Source organism: Melopsittacus undulatus, chromosome 11 (genome assembly GCF_012275295.1).
Source record: "Melopsittacus undulatus isolate bMelUnd1 chromosome 11, bMelUnd1.mat.Z, whole genome shotgun sequence".
Taxonomy (NCBI): domain Eukaryota; kingdom Metazoa; phylum Chordata; class Aves; order Psittaciformes; family Psittaculidae; genus Melopsittacus; species Melopsittacus undulatus.
This window is the reverse complement of record NC_047537.1, coordinates 355,173-376,909: the sequence shown is the minus strand read 5'-3', so window position 1 is coordinate 376,909 and position 21,737 is coordinate 355,173. Positions and strand designations below refer to the sequence as shown.

Here is a 21,737-nt window from a genome sequence, read left to right as displayed (position 1 = left end):
GTCTGTTTTGACCCAAAGGTCATATTTATAATTAGTGCATGCTGATGAAATGGTTCTGGCCTGTCAAACAGAAACACCCCCCTGCAAACAGGAGGTTAGATTTGTTTGCATCTCTGTGGTTTATTTTGTGCAATTAGTCCATGGAGAAGTTTGGAGGTACTGGGGCTCTTGCTTTAAAACTTAGACACTGATTTTATCTTTGGGAGGGAGAGAAATGCTGCCTGAGATAATGGCTAACGCTGGAACAAGGAACCCCTCCACTGCTGTTCAGACCCTTCCCGAGCTGGGGTATTTGCATGCAGGCTGCGTGTCCCAGAACAAGGGCGCAGGGTTGTGGGGAGCAGTTGAATGCTGGGATTCCCCAAAGTACCATCCCTTGGCTGCTGGGGGCTCCCTGAGGCAGGGAGCTGGGATGTTGCTGGGACACTGTGCTCAGCCCCAGCCCTTCCAACCACCGACACCACCCCGACCTCTGCATCCTGAGATACCAGAGTCCTCCGGAGCCACCTTTGCAACGTATCCTGCCCAAACAGGCCCTAATTCCAGGAGTGAGTCCTGGGAGACGTAAATGAAACGTTTGTTTTCCTGCCCACTCTAAAATACGTGGTTTTGCTGCTCCCACCCTCACGTTGAGCTCCCAGGGCTGCCTTAGCAAATGTGTGAATTGAGTTTAGTTCTGCTCTGACAACGTAACTGTTGGGAACGCAGTCAGAAGGTCAGATGGTGCTTTTCTCTCCGTGTTTGCTTTCAGGCATCCAGCTGACGGATCCCACTGGCCCTGGCTGGGCTGTTTGCTCCCTGCTGGGCACGGAGCCGGGCAGAAAACTGCCGATTTCCGCCCTGTTTTGAATTTCTCTCTGCTGCCTGACTTCATCCTTTATTGGGAAGCAGCAGAGCCACAAGAAGGGGTAAGAGGGACGTGAGCCTCCGCTTCCCGGCCGCCGGGGCTGGCTCTGCTCGTCTCCGCTGCTGGTTAATGTTTCTTGCAGCAGGGGCCGAAGGGGCAGCTGTGCACGGAAGAGGAGGAGGAGGAGAGCATCGGAGGAAGGCAGAAGCGGGGGAAGGGAGAGCTGGCCCCGAGCGCGCCTCGCTGGTGAGTGGGGTGCTGGGAACGGCCGCGGGGGGTCCGAGCAGGGTCTCGGTGGGGGAGCTCAGGGAGCCCCGTCCATGGTCTGTGCGAGGGGGGCTGGTGCTGGGCTGGGAGACCCCCTCTGCGCCCCGGGAGCAAACCCCGAGGGGAGGGGGGTGCCTGCAGGCAGGATCCTACCCCGTCTCCAGCCTGCAGCTATTGCACCGCCCATGTCTGACAGGGACAAAAGTGTGCCTCCGCTGCGGTCACACAGCTCCTCAATACAAGAGGGAGAAAGGAGATAGCTCCTGCAGGCGTGAGCGAGCGCAGGCGTTGCCGTGCCCTGAGCATTTGCAAGCCCCTTTTTAAGTGGGGCCCCTCGGAAGGGTGTTTGGGGCTGCCCACGTGTGCCCCCGGATCCCGTTTCCCTGCTCAGCGGGCTCCCAGGGCCGAGCCCCGGGGTGCGCTCCGTGCCTGGGAGCTGCTCGGTGCCACCGAGGTGTCTTTGCAGGACATGCGGTACCTGCGCTGTGCCCCCCTCCTGCCCGCCCCATGGAGGAGCCCCCGGCCCCGCGGCAGCGCCATCGGCCCCACCGCCAGGAAGAGCGTCCCGTACGAGAAGACGCTGCAGGAGGAGGGCTCCGGGAGCCGGGGGCCCAGCCGGCCCCCCCCGCGCACCGCAGAGGTGGTGGTGGTCGGGGGGGGCAGCCTGGGCTGTCAGACCACCTACCACTTGGCCAAGCAGGGGGTCAGCAGCGTGGTGCTGCTGGAGCGGGACCGCCTGACCTCGGGCACCACTTGGCACACGGCTGGTGAGATGGGGGGCACGGCGGGGCTCAGCGGGCACGGGGATGCTTTGGGATGGGCTGGTGTCCATGGAGCGTGTCTGTGGCACAGACTGGCTCTGGAGGTGCTGGAGGGGCTTTCACTGGGGTGAATTTCAGGGTTTCCAGGTTTTCCTTTGACACAAATTTTCTTGAGAAAACGGCCCCCAGGTTTTCTTTTATTTTTTCTTGAAGTTTCATATGGCCATAGGGAAAAGGAAAAAGGTTATTCACAGACTTTTTTTAATTCAACAAGCCAATTGGCTTTTGGGGGTTTTGTCCTTTTGGGGCCATCTGCTCCATAAAACCTTTTTTTTTCCAATTAATTTAATCCCAGACAGGTTTGGGTTGGAAGGGACCTTAAAGCTCCTCCAGCTCCAACCCCTGCCAGGGCAGGGACCCCTTCCACTGGAGCAGCTGCTCCAAGCCCCTGTGTCCAACCTGGCCTTGAGCACTGCCAGGGATGGGGCAGCCACAGCTTCTCTGGGCACCCTGTGCCAGCGCCTCAGCACCCTCACAGGGAACAGCTTCTGCCTAAGAGCTCAGCTCAGTCTCCCCTCTCTTGGGCAGGTTCAAGCCATTCCCCTTGGCCTGTCCCTACATCCCTTGTCCCAAGCCCCTCTCCAGGTTTCCTGCAGCCCCTTCAGGCACTGGAGCTGCCCTGAGCTCTCCCGGAGCCTTCTCCCACGGAACAGACCAATGATTTGCAGGGCTCCCACATCGCCACGAGATGGAGCGAGAGCCCCGTCAAGGGCCTCCCGTTCCGCGGGGGGGGGGACGGGGGACGGGGTCCCCTCCGCGTCCCACCGGTGACGGAGGTGTCGGGGCCGCGGTCCCATCCGTGTCCTGCATCCCCAGGTCTGCTGTGGCAGCTGCGTCCCAGCGACGTGGAAGTGGAGCTGCTGGCGCACACACGGGACGTGGTGAGCCGGGAGCTGCCGGCAGAGACGGGGCTGCACACGGGCTGGGTGCAGAACGGGGGTCTCTTCATCGCCTCCAACAAACAGCGCCTTGATGAGTACAAGAGGCTCATGTCGGTAGGGAGAAGCCCCTCGGGGTGTCCCCAGACTGGTGGGATTCTGGGCCAGCCTCCTGGCTCTGTGAGGCTGCTTGAAACAGGAAAATGCTGCAAATAGGCAATATTCAATCCAGCTGTGGATTTTTACCCCTTCAGATAGTGGTATCATTTCTCCAGCTGCACAGTCAGTTTGCATTGAATGTGGGACCATATTCCCTAAAATCTGTGCAGACCATCCCATGGTCGATTTAGGCTTCCCTTGGGCAGCAGCTGTCTCATCTGGGAGATAAGCGCATCCTAGGGAGTCTCTTTCTCCAGCAGCAATGGATGAGCAAAGGTTGTGGCTTTGTGTGCCTGCCTGCCTGAGCTCCTGGTTTTCTGTCCGGTTGGCAGCTGGGGAAGGTGTATGGAGTTGAGTCCTACGTCCTGACCCCATCAGAGACCAAGGACCTGTACCCGCTGATGAACATCAAGGACCTGTACGGCACGCTGTATGTCCCCAAGGATGGCACCATGGATCCCGCTGGTACCTGCTCGACTCTTGCCAGAGCAGCAGCTGCCAGAGGCGCTACGGTAGTTCCTAATTAGCAATTAATGCCTGTTGAGCCTGGGAGGAGATGTTATCCTCTGCCTTCCCCATCTCCCTCTTTCCTGCTGGAGCAGAGCTGCTCCTGCAGCATCAGACCTTTGCCCAAGAAGGGTGTTGTCCTGTGCAGCTTTGGTGGCTGTTTGGGTCACAGTGACAAAGCTGGCAGGAACTGTAAGATCCAGGGGAAATATAGGATGAAAAGAACCTTTAGGAGCAAGGTGAGGCAGTGCCCAAGGCAGGTTCCTTTAGAGAGCAGAGGTTTTAGGGTCAGGTAACACAATCTACTCCTTAAGACAGGGACTGCCAGCCTGTCCTTGGTGTGTTGCTTTTCTCACGTCAGATAAATAAACAACACCCTCTGCAAGTGCTGGGGCACAGAGCAGCGGTTTAAGTCTGCAGCTGGGGAGGGGTATGCTGGTGTCAGCACTGACAGCAATAGCTGTTGGATAGGGCCCTTGCCAAACCACTGCTCAGATTCACCTTTCCAGGCTTGGGGGCTGGTATCAGGTGAGCTGATGTCCTGCAGCCCTTGCGGTGCTGCCGCGATTCTGCTGCCCTTCCTCTTCCCCAGATCATTGAGAACTGCCCAGTCACCGGCATCCAGGTCAGAGCTGATGACTTCGGGGTGAGGAGGGTGTATGCGGTGGAGACGGCACACGGCACCATCCAGACTCCCTGCGTGGTGAACTGCGCAGGTACAGGGTGCTCAGCAGGTGGGACAGGGACTGCAGGGCAGGGGGAGCTCTGCCCCAGTCCCAGTGCCCCCAGGTGTGACCCACAGCTCCCAGGGGGAGCCCAGGGGTGCTCAGCACTGGCTGCTCTCTGCAGGGGTCTGGGCATCAGTGCTGGGCCGGCTGGCGGGGGTGCATGTGCCGCTGGTGGGGATGCATCACGCCTACGTGGTGACCGAGCGCATCGAGGGCATCCAGGTGAGTCCCGCATGCTGCAGGTCCCTGCTGTGCTGCAGGGCACAGCACTGGCTGCTGCCCCATGCATGCAGTGGGGCCAAGTGGGGATGACCCCCATGGATCCTGAAACCTGTGGGAGCTTCCCAAAATCCTGCCTGCAACACAGGTCGGGCTCTGCACCCAGGGAAGTGCACACCCAGCAGCTTCTGCTCCTAGCAGGACTATTGTGCTGCCCTTAGTAGAGTCACATTTAGTATTTAACAACGTTATGATGAGCAGGATAATTGCCTCTTTTTTGATCTCAGTAAAATTGTTATCAGGTCCCTGGTGTGTTTGCTGTCTGATGGCAGCATTCATAAAGATGCCAAGCACTTTCTGAATGAGCCACAGTCCCTGGCAGGCAGAGGTGCATTTCGAAGCTGTTGCAGGAGGTCTGTTCCTGTTCTTTGGCTATGGAGAATTGTCCAGGAGCCAAAGGACACTTCTTTCACTCAGGCACGAGGGCTTTGAGGGTGACACGTTCAGTTTCCATCATGCTGACACAGTCTGTGTCTGACTTTTCAGTCCAAGATGCCTCATTTTACAAAGTGCTGGTGCCCATGGTGACATTTGCACCCAGTCACTTGCTATGACACACAGTGAGAAGGACTTTGCAGAGAAGAGGCTGCATATTGCAGACCCCAGCACCTCCTGCTCAATGCACTTAATCCCATTTGTCAGCATGGCTCGCAGCAGGCCTCACACCAGTACTTCCACACTGTCTGAGTGCTTCTCTATCCATTATTCACAAGAACAAATCCCTGATTCTTTGCGCGCTGCTGCCCTCGTGTTTGCTGCTGCAGCCTCTGCAGAGCTGGGGGGCAGAGCAGTGATGCTTCCCAGCTGGGATCAACCAAAGGGGCTCCCCCCGAGCACTTCACGGTGCTGTGGGTGCCATGGAGGAGCAGCTGCTGCCCTGTGCCGGGGCTGCAGCACAGCTCCTGCCGGCAGTGCTGTGTTCCAACAGCTCCTAATGAGGCAGGATTTGTGCCAGGCATGGCTTGAGCTCGGGTGCCTGGTTAAGCCGCTTTGCCTGTGGCTTGGCTGGGTTTTGACCTGGGTGCCTTCTTCCTGGGACAATGTGGGCATCCAGATTTCAGGACTGAGAGAACCTCTGCAGAGCCACCGCTGCTCCCATCCTTGGCATGTCATTGGCCACAGGTCCGGAACCTCTGCCCCAGGTCCCAGCTCATCCCGCTCAGCCCCGCTGGGTGCAGTGGGTGATGTTGGGGTCTCCCTCGGCCCCTCTCACCCCTCTGCTCCCCCTCCTTGTTTCTCAGAACATGCCGAACGTTCGCGATCACGATGCCTCGGTCTATCTCCGTCTCCAAGGCGATGCCCTGTCTGTGGGTGGATATGAGTCAAACCCCATCTTCTGGGAGGAGGTGAGCGGTGCCGGGAGGTTTCTGGGGGAGCGAGGCAGGTTTCCAGGGAACCCACCCCAGAGGGTGTGCGCAGGCGCGTGTGCCTCAGCCCCGGCGCCTGCAGTACCAGGCATGGGATTGCATTTCCCCTTTGGGTCTGTTGTGGCAGAGATACGAGATGCAGAGGCAACAGGAATGAGATGCAAAGGCTGGGCTGGGGAGATGTAGAGGCCACCATTTGATCCCTGCCCTCCTGCATCATCCCTTATCCAGGTGTCTGAATTTGGGCTCACCGCAGACCTTTGGCTTGTCTGGGCTGTTCACAAAAGACCAAAGAAACCAGAGCCTGCAAAGCAGCCTCGATTTCCCACAGTCTCCAAGGCTGCCAGAGACAAGAGGTTCTTAGGCCATCAGCTGTGCTCTGGTTTGTGTCCTGACCCGTTTCCCATCTTCAGGTATCTGAAAAATTTGCTTTTGGCCTCTTTGACCTGGACTGGGATGTTTTCATGAAGCACATTGAAGGTGCCATCAACAGAGTTCCAGTGCTGGAGAAAACGGGCATTAAATCCACTGTCTGTGGGCCAGGTAACGTGGCTGCGGTGGCATCAGGGTGGCTGCATTCCTCCAAGGATCCTGCTGGAGGCAAAGGGGAACTTCATAACCTGGGGAGAAGACAACACAGAGAGAGTGCCTGTGGCCTGGCTGCAATGGTGTCATCTCCAAGGGGTGGCATCGAGATGGGAATATTCTTTCCGCTCTGCTCTTGCTTCTCCTGCTCACAGCAGTCCTGGGAAACTACTGAGCATTGCTGGGTGGGAGATGCCTTCCCTCCTTCTTTGATGGATGTACAAACCCTGTAAGACAGGGAGGAGGGTTGCACACCTCTTCCAGGGCTCTGCCCTGTCCCTCCTGGCTGAGATTTACACAGGGATCATGGTTGAAAACACTGTAGGGAGCAACAGCTGCAGCGTGAGACATGGTTAGTGCAGGGGCCTTGGGCAGCATCAGCAGCAATCTCTCAGCTGAATAAAGTAGCTCAGATTCATGGAACTTCCCAGCAGAAATCAATGAGGGTGACAGTCATCATCATGAAATACAGCCCAGCTGCTGAAAAGGTAACAAACAGGTCGGTACAGCCCCCTTCACTGGCGGGCTGGGAGGTATAAAGAGGCTGCTTCAGCCACTGCAGTACCCACACACTTCTAGCTGGGGATTCATTCTGCTGCACAGGTGTTTAGTCTTAACCCTATGATCAGGGTGCACTCCTCATAGTGCTGGTGTGCAGAGGGGGGGGCATGGCTACCCTGAGCCCCAGATGCTCACCCTGCAGGGGCAGGTGATGCAGTGCTGCAGAGGAGCTGCTGTGTGAGTGTCCCCAGAGCACTGTCCTGGCACATCCCCTCTGTCTTGCAGAGTCGTTCACAGCCGACCACAAGCCGCTCATGGGGGAAGCCCCAGAAGTCCGAGGGTTCTTCCTTGGCTGTGGGTTCAACAGCGCTGGTAAGAGAGAGTTGGAGGGATCACACTTCAGGCATCCCTGTGAGCATCAGACTCCTGGCAGAGTCAGGTACCCACAGCTGAGTTAGCCTTCTGGCCTCAGCTTGGTCCTTGCTCCTTCCCCCAGGGATGATGCTGGGAGGTGGCTGCGGACGGGAGCTGGCTCACTGGATCATCCATGGGCGCCCGGAGAAGGACATGTACGGCTATGACATCAGGCAGGTCACCCCAGGTCCCTGCGTGCTCCATCACTCATATCCCTCATCCTTAGGTGGTCCTTGGGGATGGTTTTTGAGGCTGGATGCTGACATTAGGAGTGGGTGTCTGGGCAGCATCTGTGCCACAGCCTGTGTCCTCCAAGGAGGTGGAATCAATTATGCTCAATGGCTTTAATGAATTTACACGTGGGGTTTATCTCATTTGCCTCATTCCGCTTCTATGCAAACAGCTTCCATCAGACACGAGGAGATTGCGGTGATGGGAAAGGACAGGGTAATTACATTTGGGTTTTGTTGTTGTTCAATTAGCGCTGTGCCTAATCCTCTAAGCTAATAACTGGGAGTGATAATTTCAACAGGAGAAAGATTAGCTTCCCCCCCCAGCATGACAGAGCTTTGGCTGTACAGATGTTGGCTCTGTAATTGCTTTTGACTTGCTTGATTATACTTGATTGGGTTTGGGCTTTCTTACAGGGCTGCTAGAGACAGCAACCACCTTGTCAGGGACAAAGCCTTCAAAATCATATTGCTTGAGTGGCATAGCTGGTAAACACACCATTGACTCGGACTGGGAGGAGAGGGGAGTCAGTGCTGAAGCCCGCAGAAATCATCAGGAGATGCCAGCCCTTGTGTCTGGATTAGCCAAGCATCCCCATATCCCATCTGCCCCATCATCAGGCTGGTGTCAGTCCCGATTTTTCTTTCGGTGATGATTACTGAGCTCCTTTTTAAGTAACTCCCTTTTGTGCACATTTAAATGTTTATCCTCTCAAAACACCCGCTTGTAAATATTTCATCTGGCCGTTGCTGCTCCTCTTGTTGCTGTCGGCATCTCAGCTCATTGGGGAACGGGCTGGGGCTGATGGGGCAGATGGGATCCAGGGATGCTCTGGTCATGGCTTTGGAAGCATCACTCGCACTGCTGCAGTGCTCTCCCTGGTGCCTCTGCTCTGCACTCAAGCAGGGGGGAGGCTGAAAGTGGTGTTTTAAAAGGCCCTAGAGATGACTTCTGTCTTGCCTTGGCCAGCTCCAGCCTCCCTTTCTCCAGCCCTGGGAAAGGTGCCACTGGTGCCTGGGGCTGCTCTCCATGAGTTATAGGTCTCTGGTAATAACAACCTGAGTGTGTGCTGAGCTGGCACATTCTTTCAAGCTTTTCTGTTTGAAAGATGAAAATATGTCAAAACAGATTTAAAATGCTTTGGGTTTTATTTATATTTCAACCTAAGGAGAACTGGATGAAAAATGTAAGGAAAGTCCAAGGCTCTTTCTCTGGTCAGGGCTGGGTTTAAACCTGGCTCTGTGTGAGCTGCATTCTGGGGCCAGCCCCATGTTGAAGTGGAGCAGAACTAACATCAAGTTTCCTCTTTCTGTTTCCCATGGCCCAACAGGGCTGGTTCTGCTCCTGATTGCTCTGGGGTTGATGTGCCTGGAGCAGGGCTGGGGAGCAAAGTGGGGCCTGGCTCCCAGGGGCAGTTCTGCTGCATGGCCAGCACAAAGCCCCTGTGGTTCCTCTGCTCTCCCAGCCATGACCGGGGCACAGGAACTGTGGTTTACACCACAGCAGCTCCATCTGCAGCTGGGTCTGGCCAAGAGGGCCATGCTGAGGAGGCAGCCTGGAGCTTATGGGCTCATCCGGACCTGTCCCTGCCTCCAGGAGGTTTCACCATTCCCTCACCAACAACAACCGCTGGATCCGGGAGCGGAGCCACGAGTCTTATGCCAAGAACTACTCTGTTGTCTTCCCCCACGACGAGCCGCTGGCGGGGCGCAATGTGAGGAAGGACCCACTGCACGAGGTAGGACACAGACCCCAACCTGGGCTGCTCTGCAAGCAGTGATGGGAGACCCTGCAGCATTAAAGAGTTGCCAGGAGAGGCTGCAGCCGTATCACTCAAGAGGCTTATTCCATTCATTGCCTGTCTGGAGTGAGGGCTGTGGGATGCTGGATGCTCCCCACGCACAATGCGGGGCAAGGCTGGGCCATGAGGAGGGCTTTGGGAAGCGGGGAGCAGCAGTTCCTCTGCAGGGACCCATTGCTTGCACCCCCTGAGTCTGGGCTGGTTTCACTCCCTGGAGCCGCCAGCCAGGGCTGGCTCCGGCTCTGCCTCCTCCTGCACACCCCTCTGGAGGTGAACACTTCTGAGAGGCAGCACTTGAGATAAAACCTCCCATTTCCAGTGTTCTCCTGCACCAGCACAGTCCTGAGCCCCTCAAGCACCCAGCACTCCCAAGGTGCTCAGGGTGACTCGGGGCTTGTGCCTTGTCTCACATCCCCTAGCAAGGAGCAGCCACTTTCCTCAAGCCCATTCCTCCTTGTCACCAGTTCACACCACTCCCCTCCCGATGGAGAGCAGAGGCTCAAGTGGTAGAGCAGACATCCCTCCTGCCGGCCCCCGGTGTTTGCTTGACAGCTCAGTTGTTTTCTGTCACTGAGGATGCAATTTATTTCATAATAGCCTGTCTAATAGGCAATGCCCATTTGACTGACAGCCTGGTATTTATACACGCTGCTCCAGAACATGTGCTGTGTTTTATAAATAGGCACTGAATCACTTCTGAAACGTTCAACAAAATCTATTCTTTTCCAAACAGAGGCGCCAAACAAAAATATCTTAATGGATCCCTAATTAATTGTGTGCAGAGATTTTCCTGAGAGCACAGAGGAGGGATGAGAAGGTTGATGTATAAATCTTAAATGTTACTGTATAATTACTCTTGTAAGCACTGGGGAGAGTCTTCCGCTCTGGATTTAGCATCTCGGTTGGTAATGCCTGCACCGTGTGCTCTGGGGAGGTGCATGGCTGAGCCCGATCCTGGCTATTGAGGCAAACACATTCCTGGGGACAAAAAACCCAGGCAATTCGCAGGCAGTTTGGGTTTGCCACTGTTTTGAAAGGCAAACTGCAGAGCTGACTGTGGCTGCTGATAGCCAAAGCCAAGGAGTCACAGGTCCGGTCTCTGGGAGCGCAGCCTGGGCCGCTCAGAGAGCAGGGATAAGGCTTTTTAACCATTTGTTCCCATTTCTCTGGCTTTGCTCTTGCAGGAGCTGCTGCGGCAGGGCTGCGTTTTCCAGGAGCGGCATGGCTGGGAGAGGCCTGGCTGGTTCAGCCCCAGGGGCACAGCACCGGTGAGCACAGTGTGCAGTTCAGGGTGTTCATGGCACACGTGTTTGGGGGTATTTGTGTCCTGTGTTCAACCTGGAGGTGCTGGCTGTTCGTGGCATGTGTAGGATGCGTCCTGTGTGTGCAGGGTGTGTGATATGCTACAAGTAGTGCCATGTCCCCAGAATGGGTCCAGAAAAGCTGTTGGGCTTTAATTCAGTGTAACAGCGGTGAGAGGGAGATCCATGTGTGCACAGTGTGTGTGTCTGCCTGTTCCTCCGCAACAGAGAGCATCTGCTTGAAACGCCCCCAGAGGACAGGCACTGATCCCACTTCTATGTATGGAGAAGAGTAGTGGGCAGGGATGCCAGGGAGGGGACCCATCACCATGGGCAGGGATGCCAGGGAGGGGACCCATCACCATGGGCAGGGATGCCAGGGAGGGGACCCATCACCATGGGCAGAGATGCCAGGGAGGGGACCCATCACCATGGGCAGGGATGCCAGGGAGGAGATCCATCACCATGGGCAGGGATGCCAGGGAGGAGATCCATCACCATGGGCAGGGATGCCAGGGAGGGGACCCTTTGCCATGGGCAGGGATGCCGGGGAGGGGACCCTTTGCCATGGGCAGGTGCAGCACGGGCCCATTCTTCTCCTGGCATAGGGTGCATGTGATTTGAGCAGCCCCTTGGCTTCAGCCTCACATCATCTTTCTCCCTGTCCCCATCCTCCCTTTCCCCCAGGTCCTGGATTATGACTACTATGGTGCGTACGGCCGGGAGCGCCATAGGGACTACACCTACAACCGGCTGCTGGGGGATGAGTACACCTTCGACTTCCCCCCCCACCATGATGTTGTAAGTGTAGGGAAGAAGCAAAACCGCTGGCGCATCTGGAGCCAGGGTTTAGAGGCGGCAGGACCCCTGCCACAGCACTGCCTTAGGTGGAGTGGGTGAGGCTCAGGGGGAGGGAAGCAGCTTTGCCCAAAACTGGGGGAAATGTTCCAAAGAGATTGAGAGAAGCACATGGCCTGTGCTTGGAAACCTCAGAGGAGAGGCCATGGGGATTTCACTGCAGCTTTCTTCATGAATTGCAACTAGCTTTGGGGGGGAAACCCTATGTGATAAAGTTTAACTGTTATTATTGGTAACTGTCCCTGTGTAAGTGAGGTAAGGAGTGGGATCTTCGCATACAGGATGGCCTCTCGGGCTTGCTGCTTTCAAAACCTGGTTTTCCAGGCTTGTTTTGGAACTGCACTGCCTCTGAAGGCACTGGGCGAGGGCCCGGTCTTAACGTGCATCTTTTAATGTGCATCTCCTCTTGTGGAGTGAGGACGTGGCTCAGCTGCAGCAGCGTTTGCTCTAACTGCAGATCAAGACCGAATGCTTGACATGCAGAAATGCACTGGCGCTCTTTGACATGTCTTACTTTGGGAAGTTCTACCTCGTTGGTCCTGAAGCAACAAAAGCGGCAAACTGGCTGTTCACTGCTGATGTGAGCAAAGCACCAGGTACCGGCTCTGCCCCAGGCGGTCACATCCTGCCCCAAACCAACCCAAACTGGCTTTCCTTTCAAATGCTGTATTGCGGAGGGCATGGAGGTGTGGAAGTGACTGCTTTCCCCGCGTTCACCAGAGGCAGGATTCTGCTCTCATTGACACAGGGGCAATGTGCTCTGAGCTGGGGGGTGAAGGGTGAGGGGTGTCTGTCCCTCTGGCTCCAGCTGTGGCTCACAGCTGGAGATGTGATGCATGGGGTAAATCAAGTACAACCCTCTCCAGCTGTGGTTTGCACATGGAGAAGCTGTCCCCATCTCTGGGGCTGGGCAGCAGCTTATGGCATTTCTAAGGATGTAGCTTCAGCTCCTCCTGCAAGCCCCAAGGGGAAAGGGCATCGCTCTTCTCCCCCTCCTGGTGCTGGGACATTCAGGGTCAGTCAGGGCATGCCCATGAGTGGCAGCCAACGTTAGGATGAGCACAAACCTTCCTCTCCCCGTGGCTCTGTTGAGGGCTGGCTGATGGCAGCAGTGCTGGTCTCTTCCCACAGGCTCCACCGTGTACACCTGCATGCTGAACCAACGTGGTGGTGTGGAGAGCGACCTGACCGTCAGCCGCATCAGCCCTGGGGCCCCGGCCTCACCCCTGGCCCCTGCCTTTGAAGGTAAAACCCTGATCAGGGGATGCTGGATGTGGGTTTGTTTCTGCACAGCTGTGGGATCTTTCCCTGGGGTTACACACCTGCAGCTCAGCTCCCAGCCTTCCACAGAGACCTCCCCAGTCCCAGCAGCGGTGGTGACAGGCTCGGTCCAGCATCTCCATCCCTGCCACACTCAGGGTGATCACATTTACCTAATGGCAGCCGCCTGCTTCTCCCACCTCTGCCTCTTGGTCCCTGTAACCAGATTATCCCCCTTGTCCCTGGGGCCCTGCTCTGCTCATCGGTGTTATTGGGTTTGTCCAGCCCTGGCTGGCAGCTCTGACCTCTCCCCATGTCCTTATCAGCTGCAATAAAGAGGAATTGAAGCGAAGCAGAGCAGCCAGCCCAGAGGGCAGAAATGGCATTAGGCAGCAGCAGCAGGGGAGGAGGAGGGTGTTGAGCTCAGCTCCAGCAGCCATCAGGAGAGGTTCTCACTTGGGTGGCCACAGAGCCCTGTCCCCATGCACTGGCACCTTCAAGGGTCCAGCTCAGCAGTAGGTGCAGCCCCAGGGCTAGGGCGGTGCAGGGGTGGCCTCAGTTCTTCACCCTGGGGTGGTCAGGTACTGGTGAGCAATTCCCACCCCATGAGAGAATCCTGCATTGCTCTTGTCTGGGTGCTGGTGGGGGCAAGGGTGGTGGAAGCGGATGGCAGAGCTGCAGGTCTGTCGGGTGACGGAGGAGTTTAATTGCAGCTAAGTCTATTTCTCCAATGACAGTGGGTGGCCGCACTGCTGTCATTGTGACAGAGAGAAACTCTGTAGTGGCAGGAGAGACAGAGGGAAGATTGATTCCATAGTAATCGGCTCTCAAACTCCATCCCTGGGGATTTTTCCACCCAGGATTACTGATGAGATGAAATTCCTCCTCATACACAGAGCAGCCCCTGCACTGGTTATGGCCCAGCCGCTGCTGCCCTCTGCTCCCACGGGCATTTCGCACCTCCCTCCATGCTTTGGCTTCCATTCTGTACTGGGACAAAAGAACGGATGCTTTTGCTGTTGATCTCAAGGGACAAAGAGTTTTTTCTCTTCCCGTGCTGCTCACACACACAGAGGCACCTCCAGGGCTCCGACAACATCTTTTACCTTCTCCCAGGTTTTAATGATCATTTGTTTTTCACTGTGCTGAGTCCCACAAAAGGCAGCATGGATGTTAGCAGAGCCCAAAGCCCTCCTTTGACCCAGCACTATTTAATCCCTTTTCATGGCAGTCCCCCTGGGCTGTGCAAGTGAGAGGGGTTCAGGGCTGCAGCTCAGCCTCTGGAGAGCAAAACCAGCCCTGATCTGAGCTGGGCATCACTCCCAGCCCCACGTTCTCGAGCCTGAAAGGCTGCCGGGGGGGTGTCTTGCAGGGGATGGCTACTACCTGGCTATCGGCGGGGCTGTGGCTCAGCACAACTGGTCACACATCACTGCTGTGCTGCAGGACATGAAGCTGCAGTGCAAGCTCCTCGACTGCTCAGAGGAGCTGGGCATGATGAGCATCCAGGGCCCCCTGAGGTGAGGAGTGTTGTGTGCCCTTCCTTGCACACTGACCATAGAGAGTGGGTGGGAGGGATGGATGGAAGGATGCAGGGATGGGTGGAGGGATGTCTCAGGTGGAGGTTCCTGTGTCAGGCAAGGGTGGGTGTGAGCCCCATGACAAAGGCAATGCTCTGGCTGGAGCAACACTCAATTTGCTGGGGAATTGGCATTTCTTTTGAGGCTCTCGTAGCACAATGTCACCCACGTCAGCTCTGCTCTGGGGGGAGACCTTTGTCTTGCCAACAAGACAAGAAAGCACATTTAATGACAGCCCTCAGAGCAGGCTGGGAGCTGCACCCATAGTGGCTGTTTGCTGTTTCCCTACAGCCGCGTTGTCCTCCAGGAAGTGCTGGACACCGACCTCAGCAACGAGGCTTTTCCCTTCTCCACTCACAAGCTGGTCACGGCCGCAGGGTGCACGGTAGGATGGGGATGGCCCTTGAGCTGCCCAGGAGCTCTGTTCACTGCCAGCCTGAGCATCCTGCTGGGGAGCTGCCTGCCTCCACAGGGCTCAGTGGGCAGCTGGGAGGTGTCATTGGGTTGGTTTGGGTAGAAAAGGCCAAAAGCCACGGGGGGAGCAGGGTTTTCCCCCAGTTGCCTGCCTGGGGCCACCTGCTCCCCCAGCCACCCAGTGGTGTCAGAGCCAGGCTCAGCTCAGGGAAGGGACATGGTGACTTATGGCTTTGCAGTGATGTTGGAGGGACAAGAGACATCTCTCACAGACCAGGGCCCAGCTCTGCTGATGGAGAAATTTCTGACACTCTAGAAACTTTCTTCTTAAAAACACAGGGGGATGTAAAGTGAAGCATGTCAAGTACTGGCAGCGAGGGCTGGGCAGCCTGTGGAGCTGCTGTGTTTGATCACAGGAGAAGTCTGACAGCCTTAAGCCTCCTGTGCAAGCACAGATTATCCTGCTTTTGCCCAGACTTCAGGCTCATGTCAGTGGTTATGCAGGAAAGGCACAGAAATGCTAATGCTCCATGCTGACACCTCGGGCTAAGCTCCTCAGAGCTGGAGCAAGGGGATGGAAGCTCTTTGGGGTGGGTGGAAAGCAGCACCAGTGTCAGCTCGTGAGCCTGGGAAGAGTCAATGAAGGGGGGATGCTGCTGGCTCCTGCCCTGCTACCAAGACTTCTTGATTTGTGAGTAGGAGCCTAGTGAGGGTTTAGAGTGGTTTAACTAAGACACAGGTTTTGCCCAAGTCACATTAATCCTTCAAACTATCCCCATCAGTGCGCCCTGTGCTCCAGGTGCCAAAACCCCACAGTGTGACCAGTGTCACCCAATCCCTGTTGCAGGTTGTCCAACACATTGCATTTCAGCCTCCACCAGGGAGCTGTAACCCCCCCTGTGGCAACTGGTCACATCTCATAATAACCTCCTGACTCCCTGGGAAAAGTGATGAATGTTCCATTTCTGGGGTGTGATCCGTTTATTTGCAGTTCACTTGAAGTTTATACACAATAATCCAGCTGGAACTTGCTGTAGACATCTTGTGGGTGCTTTGGAGTGTACGTGCCCTGACTCTCAGGAGAACAGCCCAAGGGGTGTGTGAGGGCTCTGGACTGGGGGGTCTCTGCCTGCTGCTGGGCCACCCTTCGGGAGCAGCCCCCGCTGCATGGCGAGCACAGGAGAACCCATCCCACACCCACATCAGGGTTCTCAGGACAGTGGCTGGCACCTTCCTGACATTATTGCTTTCCAGAGGCATTAAACTGAGCCCAGCATCTTTAAAAAGTTATCACTGAGATTTTCATGCATTAACTCAGTAGTAGAACAAGATCAGCTGGAGTGAAAGGAGAGCTCCAGCAGAGCTAATGCCTCTGGAAATTACCGACTGGTTTGTGAGTTTATATATAGCGACTCTCATTGTATTGAGCAGCAGCGAAAGATCTCCCTTTGAATTTCACTGCTGGATACAGGGTGAAGTTCAGGTTTTCATTTTCTAGATACTTAAAATGCTTTTGAATTGCTGCTCAAAAGCCCAGGAATTGATGCTATTGCAGAGCTCTGCTTGAAACCTAACAGCAAACCCTGTTCCCAGGGGAATGCTGCAGGAGGCCGCAGGAGTGACTGAGACCAGCCCTCAACATCCCCCTTGGCCTCTGTGGTGGGATTCACATTCCTGCATGGAGTGCACACATGGGGCACCCCAACCCAGCCTGGCACAGTTAATGACTGGTACCCTGGTTTTCCCAAGGATTCCTGTTTTCTCTGGAGCCCTGCTCCTCCACTGCTCTCCATGGGATGCTTGGAGCAGTGTGTTGAGGCAGCTTCTCCCACGAGTAACTTGCTCCTGAAATGAAGTGCACTTCAGGCAGAGCCCTGGCTGTGAGCTGCAGGCAGGGTCAATGAGCCAGGGAGGAGCCTGTCAATCCCAGAGCATCTCCTGCAGGATGAGGATGGCAGCTGCCTGCAGTGGCTTCAGCGCTGGCTGCTCCCTAATTCAATGACACCTTTGTGTGGAGTGAAAAGCTCCTCCCTGCCCCTTGTGCCTGTGTACTTGCAAAGCGGTTGCCAGCCTTTGTGCTTCACCGTGGGGTCTGAAGGGTGGCTCACAGCTTGGAAGGAGGTTCAGAGTAAATTGCCCATCCCTGTGGCATTCCTTCCTCCTCTCCACTTCCACTGTAAAGGTTGAGGCATCTTAAAACCTGCCCTAAATTCTGCTTGAGGATATTATTTCTGCACATAGGTAAAGCCCACAGGTGCTGGGGAAAGCAAGGATGGGTTTGGGTTCTCAGCCAGTGCCTGTGACCATCCCCACAGCAGCCTGGGAAGCCCTTTGTTGCTTCTCGTGCCTGTCACCGCCTGTTGTTGTTTGTACCTGGGGTTAGAGAGCAGAGCTGACACCAGCTCCCAGTTGCAGTGAGAGCTCAGCAAAGGGCAAGATGCAGCCTCTGCTGCAGAGGCACCTGGAGCCAGTGTGGGCAGGACAGAACCAGCCTGGAAGTCTATTCCCAGGTGAAAACTGCTTTGGTAGTCTGCAGATCACAATCTAGTGTGAAGCTTGAGTTACTCTTCCTCCCAAGTGAGGTTTGCATTTGCAGTTGATGTGCATCTGAAGGGATGATCCACAGGGGTGGAGAAATCCAAAGGAATGCAACAGAGGGAAGCACAGCTCAGCCTCAAAGGCCATCTCCAGGGAAGGTGCCTGAGCTGGGGTGGCCCCAGCTGGCCTGGAAAGCTTTGGGAATGCAGACTGTTTCAGTAGGGACAACAGGAGGGTGCTGTCAAACATGGTGAGCAGGGGGAGGAACACAGGCAGGGCGATCTGAGCACGGCCCAGGGATCTGCAGGCAGGCGCGTCTCCCTGGATGAGGCTTCCCCTGAGAGGCACCAAGTCCCCTGTGCTCATTCCTCTTCCAGGCTTCATGCTTTTCTGGAGCTGATTTGGCAGCAGAGAAACAACACTTTGGGACACAGCCTCCACTGGGGGGACCCTGAGCATCCCCCTGGGGTGAGCGGTGCAGGGTGGGAGCGCAGGGCCTTTGGGTGCTGTGCTCTGAGAACACTGCACCAAGTGGGGTCATCCTCAGAGGACAGCAGCCACAAAGTACCCCACAGCAAGCCAGTCCTGCTGGGGATTGGCTTCCCCTTCTGATGGGCTGATCGGGGGAGATGCAGGGCTAGGGGTGCACACAGGCTTTCTTCTGGTGCTGATGGATCAGTAGAGGGAGACAAAACCTGGCTGGAGCGGGAGCATCACAGCTAATCCCAGCCTGGGTGGAGGCAGAGCATCACCTCTAACCCCAGACCATGTGGAGATGGAGCACCACAGCTAACCCCAGCCCTGGCTCTGGCAGCCCTGGGATCAGTAGCCAGAAGATGCTGAGCACAGCCACCTCCACCCGCAGGCCATCCCTGCTGCTTACTGGGAAGAGTTGGGTTTGAGGTGCCAAGTTCAGGCAGTCAGAGATGAGAAACTCAGGGAGAGCAGGGAAATGCCATCCCCCAGAGCCGGGTGCTCCTGGACAAGCCGGTGTTCCCCTGCGGCTCGGCAGCCTCTCCATGCTGCACAGCCCGGCTCCATCACAGCAGCATTGACTCTTGCCTTTCACAGGTCCGTGCCATGAGGCTGTCGTTCGTCGGGGAGCTGGGCTGGGAGCTGCACGTGCCCCGGGCAGACTGCGTGAAGGTTTACCAGGCGGTGATGCAGGCGGGTGCCCGGCACGGCATTGCCAACGCCGGCTACAGGGCCATCGACAGCCTCAGCATCGAGAAAGGTTTCTTGGTTTCCTTGCAGCAGTGCTCACTGCTTTGCCTCTGGCCAGGGACCAGATGGGCTTTTCCCAGCTTCAGGGATGGGTTGGTGTGAGACCAGAGCTCTGGTAGCTACTGGCAGGGATGCTACTGGTCCCAGTGCTCCTTGCTGAGACTTCACCAGTATGGGCTCCTCTTGAGGATGCTTTGTTCAGGGCCAAGTGAATTGAGGGACACAGGGGTGTCCAAGAGGCAGGGGTGATGTCTTGACCTCCTGATGTTGCTCACCCTGGGCTTGCTGCCATGGTAGGGAGAGGCTGTGGATCCGTGCTTGCTCTCTGCAGGGTACAGGCACTGGCACGCAGACCTGCGCCCCGATGATACCCCGCTGGAAGCAGGCTTAGCCTTCACCTGCAAGCTCAAGTCCAACATTCCCTTCCTGGGCCGGGAGGCTGTGGAGGCTCAGAAAGCCAAGGGCATCTTCCGCCGGCTTGTCTGCTTCACCACCGAGGAGTGAGTACCACCGGGTGCCCCAGGAGGGGCACCTTCAGCTGTCCCCATTCACCCTGTGCCTGGGCACACACATGGAGCTCCACTGCAGGCTGGCTCAGCTGCTTTCCACGCTCCAATTCTGTCTCTAATTTAAATCCCACCACAAATTCCCTGCCGGATGTTTAATGGGAGCTGGAAGCAGTGTGTGACAGGGAGTGGGTTTATCTTGCTTCACCCACATCAACAGGAGGTTTTGCAAGTCTGTCTGGGATCAGCACAGGGAGGTTCATGAACCTCCGAGCACTGGGACCCCTGCATGTGGGGTGCAGACTCCCCAGATCCCTCTGCCCCATGGGGTCCTGATGTGGGGTTTGCTGAGGGCAGCTCTGCCCTGTCCTTGCAGGAAGGTGCCGATGTTCGGCCTCGAGGCAGTCTGGAGGAATGGGGAGGTGGTCGGCTTCATCCGGCGGGCGGACTTCGGATTTGCCATTGACAAAACCATCGCCTACGGCTACATCCGTGACCCAGCGGGGGGCCCGGTGAGTGCAGAACCCAGGAGGACGTAGCACTGGTTTGGATTTGAAGCCACCTGCACAAGCCCATTGGATGCCAAGCGATGCTGCAGCTCGGCAGCAGGGTCGGTCTCCAGCTCAGGTGCTGCTCAGTTAATTGCAGCCGAGTAATTGCAGAGGTGAATTAACTTATGTCCTACAGAGCAGTGTCCAATAGTCGTGCAGCAGGTTCTTAATTAACCCTGGCTCTCCTGGTAGTAAATCAGATGCCCTCATTAAGCAGCATGCTATGTGCAGAGGCCAGGGAACTCGTGTGGGGACAGGAGGCTGCAGATGACGTCCCCAGAGATCCTCCCTGTTGCAAACCAAGAGCAGTGCATATGCTTGTGCTTTTATCCTCTTGCCTTGATTTTCAATCTGGCATCACTGGAAGATTCCCAAGTCAAGTGGTTTTGTGTTCCAGTTGCCCTCTCAGACCCTGAAGGGATCTTTTCTCCTTATGATGAATGTTGTGGCCTAAATGTTCCTTCCCTTTCTCACTCTCTCCTTTCCCTGTTACTCTCACTCATACCCACCTCTCCCTCCTTGCAGCCCCCAGCACAGCTACTCAGCACCTTGCCGTGCTGCTTGTAAGCCCATTAGTATCCTTCCCAAGGATGTGGCCCTTCAGTGAGCAGGTGTGATCTCCCTGGCTCTGGGAACAGGGCTCCTTGATGGAACGTGTCTGCAGCATCGGGGCTGTCACAGGAGCACAAGAGGTGCAGGGGGTGAAGCAGGGAGGAGAGAAACACGTTCTGTGAGGATGAATTACAGTTTCCAGCACTGGGTGACCCCATGGGCTCAGCTCTCACCTGTCACATCAGGTGGTGACATCCTGGCTGCCACCACAGTCCCCTCCTGCAGCCAGGGCTGACCGTGTGGTGTGTAAGGGTTGCCCCTCTGGCAATGAGCTCCCACAGCCTGGCTCTAAGTGCGCTTCGCACCAGGTGCCAATGAGCAAATGCACAGAAAACCCCAAAACAACCTCTTGAAAAACAAAATAGTGCATTGGTTTTGATTGGTTTTGGCTGAGTGCTTTTAACAACTCATGTCCCTCCTCCCTGTGCACCCTCCTGGGGCAGCAGAGCTGGGGCTCTGTGGGAGCTGGCCCAGTGTTGGAGCTGGGATGCTGCTGGGGACTGGTGCCCACGGGGGTCTCACGGCACCTCTTGGGGTGTTCTCCATGGCTCGGCCTTGCAGGTCTCCCTGGATTTCGTGCGGAGCGGCAGCTACGAGCTGGAGCGGATGGGGGTGCCCTACCCTGCACAGGCACACACCAGGTCCCCGTTCGACCCGGACAACCAGCGAGTGAAGGGCATCTACTGAGCACGGGGCCAGCAAGCGGGACTGTGGCTGCGATGGGAGAGGAAGATGCCATTGGAAGCTGCTGGCTGAATTCCTGGCCCCCATTGCCCCAGGTGGCCACAGGGTCTGCTGGGAGAGCCGGGGAATTGCCTGCAGCGAACTCATCAACCAAAATTGGGTCAAATGATTGGGGAAGATGAGGAAGAGATGCCAGAAAGTCCTAAGATGTTGTTGCTCTGTTTTCTAAATGAAGCGGTACCACTAAAGCAATAATTCTTTTCCTTGGGTTAAGTGGCCTGAAAACAATGTTTTGCTCGACTGCAACTGAAGTGGTTTCAATTTTTGACTTTGCTGGAAACTCTTTCCTTCAAAATGTAGTTTCACACTGTCTGGAAATGGATTCTTTAAGCCAACTGCTGTTAATACAGCTGTAGCCTCCAGCACTGCCACCCCTGGTCCCATCCTGCCTCAGTGCCTGATCCAGAAGTGTCCCCTGCCCTGGCTGTGCCGGGGGCACCCAGAGCTGGGGTGGGAGCACTGGGGGGTTGTGGAGGCCCAGGACACTCACACAGTGGATGCTGTGCCTGCTGCAGGGTTGTTCCGCACTGTGAAGCTGTTGGCTTTATCCAGGGGGTTCCAGGCATGTTTTTCCCCTCTCCACCAGCACAGGTTTGTCTCCATCCCCATCACAGCTCCAGCTTGAGGTCCTGCTCTGGCAAAATGCTCCACTGTGGCTCCAAAGCTCAGGGCGAGTTTAAGCACCAAGCTCTGGCAATCAGCACCTTTAGGAAACGGAGCCTGGGGTGTGGAACATGCAGTGCCCACCTCGGTTTTGGTGGTGG

At 56.2% G+C, this 21,737-nt stretch overlaps 1 protein-coding gene across 4 annotated transcripts; it reads left to right on the top strand.

Moving 5' to 3' along the window:
- Window positions 1-634: 634 nt before the first annotated feature.
- Window positions 635-21,186, top strand: SARDH (sarcosine dehydrogenase). 4 transcript variants are annotated; one of them, XM_034067606.1, is made up of 22 exons: window positions 635-908; window positions 993-1,093; window positions 1,581-1,881; window positions 2,752-2,930; window positions 3,305-3,484; window positions 4,072-4,213; window positions 4,329-4,429; window positions 5,728-5,832; window positions 6,267-6,396; window positions 7,225-7,311; window positions 7,436-7,526; window positions 9,181-9,322; window positions 10,570-10,653; window positions 11,374-11,487; window positions 12,002-12,140; window positions 12,676-12,789; window positions 14,177-14,324; window positions 14,676-14,769; window positions 18,408-18,570; window positions 18,892-19,060; window positions 19,443-19,578; window positions 20,791-21,186. In XM_034067606.1, the coding sequence occupies exons 3-22, from the start codon at window positions 1,584-1,586 to the stop codon at window positions 20,914-20,916; spliced, it is 2,742 nt and encodes a 913-aa protein (XP_033923497.1). In that variant the 5' UTR covers window positions 635-908; window positions 993-1,093; window positions 1,581-1,583; the 3' UTR covers window positions 20,917-21,186. The 4 variants fall into 4 exon arrangements, with proteins under 4 accessions (XP_033923497.1, XP_033923496.1, XP_033923495.1 ...); XM_034067605.1 differs by having other exon boundaries at window positions 635-1,093; window positions 4,105-4,195; XM_034067604.1 differs by having other exon boundaries at window positions 635-1,093; window positions 4,072-4,195.
- The last annotated feature ends 551 nt before the right edge of the window (window positions 21,187-21,737 follow it).